The sequence below is a fragment of the Gastrolobium bilobum genome, unplaced genomic scaffold (assembly GCF_033153095.1).
Source record: "Gastrolobium bilobum isolate Gb01-03AN ecotype WA unplaced genomic scaffold, APGP_CSIRO_Gbil_v1 utg50385, whole genome shotgun sequence".
Taxonomy (NCBI): Eukaryota; Viridiplantae; Streptophyta; class Magnoliopsida; order Fabales; family Fabaceae; genus Gastrolobium; species Gastrolobium bilobum.
The window spans coordinates 15,654-18,638 of NW_026896189.1; the positions used below are offsets into that span (position 1 = coordinate 15,654).

A 2,985-nucleotide genomic window follows, 5' to 3' on the forward strand; every position below is an offset into this window, starting at 1 on the left:
ATGATATAATTTTCAGGATGTTCCATAACAAGATGTGTGTGTTTTACTTTAATTCTATTTCTTTTGATTTGGATTACAATTCTTTTCTGGTTGAGATTCATGGAATTTGGGGAAAAAATGCACTTAACAAATATCATAAGGATAACGAGACATAAAAATTTATGTTGTATAATAAACTAATGGTTTCCTTATATGCGTAAATAGTTTAAGAAGCTAGTTTCGTCTGTAAAGTTCTTATATCATGCTAGTTGACTCTCTTAATTATATTTTTCATGAAGTCATATGATTCCCATCTCTGCAATAATGTGAAGTTTTGCATTACCAAATCTTTGATATTGAAAATAGATATTCCAAAACTTTTACTCTAGAAAAGGAAAGAAATAACAAAATATAAATTATATAAATAAATATTAAAAATAAAAATCTTAATTTTGCCAGATATGTATAGCTGCTTGTTGATGAGTCTTGAGTGTGTGAGAAGTGGTGAAATATATATATATATAGGATCCTTCGACACCGGTGAAATATATATATATATATATATATATATATATATATATATAGAGGTAGGATCCTTTGAAACCTCATCTGAGAGCCGTTAGATCAAAATATATCAATGGTGTCACATGCTTACAAATCAGAGCCGTTGATATTTTTTGATCTAACGGCTCTCAGATGAGGTGTCAAATTTCAAATATATATATTTATTTGGGGTGCTACCTCATATATATATATATGGGGCATGATCATCTTACACCAGTGTAAGAATAATAAATTTTACATAAAATCTTAATCATTGATTTTCATGCATTTAACGGTTGAGATTTATTGGGAATTAAAAAATTAATTAAAGAGTGAGACCTAATAAATCTTAACCATCAGATGTAAAAAATCAATGGTTAAGATTTGGTGTAAGATTTATTATTCTTACACCGGTGTAAGTTGATCTTATCCCTATATATATATTTTACTCTATAACCAAATATATGGATGAATTATTACAAAAAAAATATATATATATGGATGAATATGATCATTGTTCATTTCTTTATCCAGGTACAGCACCCTCACCCTACTTGTACAGACATAACTTCTTCTTTTTTCTCGGTTCGCCATATGGATGAATATGATCATTGTTCGTTTATTTATCCAGGTACAGTTTGGAATTTTGATGAAATCATTTTTATTAAAAGTTTGAGAATTTTTTTTTTAAAAGGGGTGGGTGATTTAGGTCAAGTAAAAAAAAAGATTTAGGAAGATTGAAAAGAAAAAAAGTAACATAGGTCCAAGCATGATAGTTAAAATCAAGATCTTACCTAAAACCGGAAGGAGGATAAAAAGTCGTAAAATCCTAACGTAAAAGAAATCATAAAAAATCGTAAAATCGTAAAATTTTTTGGAATTTTGATGAAATCATTTTTATTACAAAAAATCGTAAAATCTTTTCTTTTCTTGTTTATATTTTTTTAATAAATTTAAAATTTTCTTTAAAAAAAAATCTTGGGGGCAACACCCTCACCCTAATTGTACAGACATAACTTCTTCTTTTTTCTGGTTCGCCATATGGATGAATATGATCATTGTTCGTTTATTTATCCAGGTACAGAACCAAAACCCTTAAAAGCCCGGAATAGGAGAAGGAAACTCAACGAAAACAATGATAATCAAAAAGAGTTACCAGAACTTACAACCGACCTATGGGAGCTAATTACTAAACGTCAAGATGTGGCAGGCTTTTGTGGATTTGGTGCTGTTTGTAAGAGCTGGTTGGAAATCTATGATAGATCAAGTGAAGATTTCTTGGAATCCCAAGCACCAATAGTAGTTCTTATATCATCATCACAAGACAAACGAGAATGCTATTTGCATGACATTGCTAATGGCAAGACAAAAAAGGTTATGTTGCCTAACATAGTTAGTAAATTCTTTGTTGGGTGTTCAGCAGGATTCTTGATCTTAGAAGACATATATCGTGAAATTTTTCTTATAAATCCTTTCACTGGACATCAACTGAAATGTCATGCACCACATTTTAGCCTTATAGGCAAATCTCTTCATGACAATATCATTGTGGCATCAACTTCGTCCCCTAAAAGTTATGTCATCCTAGCCATCTCCAATACTATGCGTGAGCTGCAGGTCTTTCATTTTAAGAATAGTCGTTGGTTTACTTGGCTATTTCTCAGGCAAGAATGGGTGGACATAGCAATTTTTAAGGGTCATGTTTATGTTGTTAAAAAAAATGCTGAATTAGGGGAATTGAGGATAAAAACAACAGACTCCACAAGTGTAGTGTTTAATTGGCTCAGAGTGAGAAATACCCCTAATGTGAATAACTTTTATCTTAAGTTGGTTGTTTCAAATGATCAACTTTTAATGGTTGATTTTGTTCCTGAGGAACATTTGAATATTTACAAGATGGACTTTGAAGCAATGGAGTGGGTTAAGGTGGATGAGTTGGGTGATCAAGCTTTCTTCTTTGGGAGAGCATGGGGTTCTGCAATGAGGAAACCAGGTAGGTGGGGAGGTCAAAGCAACTGCGTGTATTGTTTTGACACTCTATCCAACATGTGCTGCATATACTCAATGGAGGCTCAACTGATTAGCAAGTTCCCATTTGTGGAAGATTCAATTACTTCTGAATTATCCCCAATTGGTTGGTATTATCCACACCAGTGTATCAAGGTAGATTATCTCAATGAGGATTAGGGAATATTAGGATAGGATATATAATGTTCATTCAACATAGATAACTCTATTTATGATTTTCTTTTCTCTTTCATTTTGTCCAATTTCTTTTTTTCAAAAAGACTTCATCTGTCACTGCTAAGAACTTATATTTTGGCATTGTTATATGAATAATATGAACGTTTAAAGATAGATCTATTGGGTCTGGACCCTATTTTTCATTTCATGGGCCCATTGCCCACCTGTAATGTTGCACCCTACCCCTTTGAAAAAAACAATACAGAACCCAATGAGAGA

At 31.9% G+C, this 2,985-nt stretch overlaps 1 protein-coding gene across 1 annotated transcript; it reads left to right on the forward strand.

Annotated features, from left to right (window-relative positions):
- Positions 1-1,563: 1,563 nt before the first annotated feature.
- Positions 1,564-2,709, forward strand: LOC133298180 (uncharacterized). Its single transcript, XM_061497441.1, has one exon. It carries the CDS (start codon positions 1,564-1,566, stop codon positions 2,707-2,709), a length of 1,146 nt encoding a protein of 381 aa, XP_061353425.1.
- The last annotated feature ends 276 nt before the right edge of the window (positions 2,710-2,985 follow it).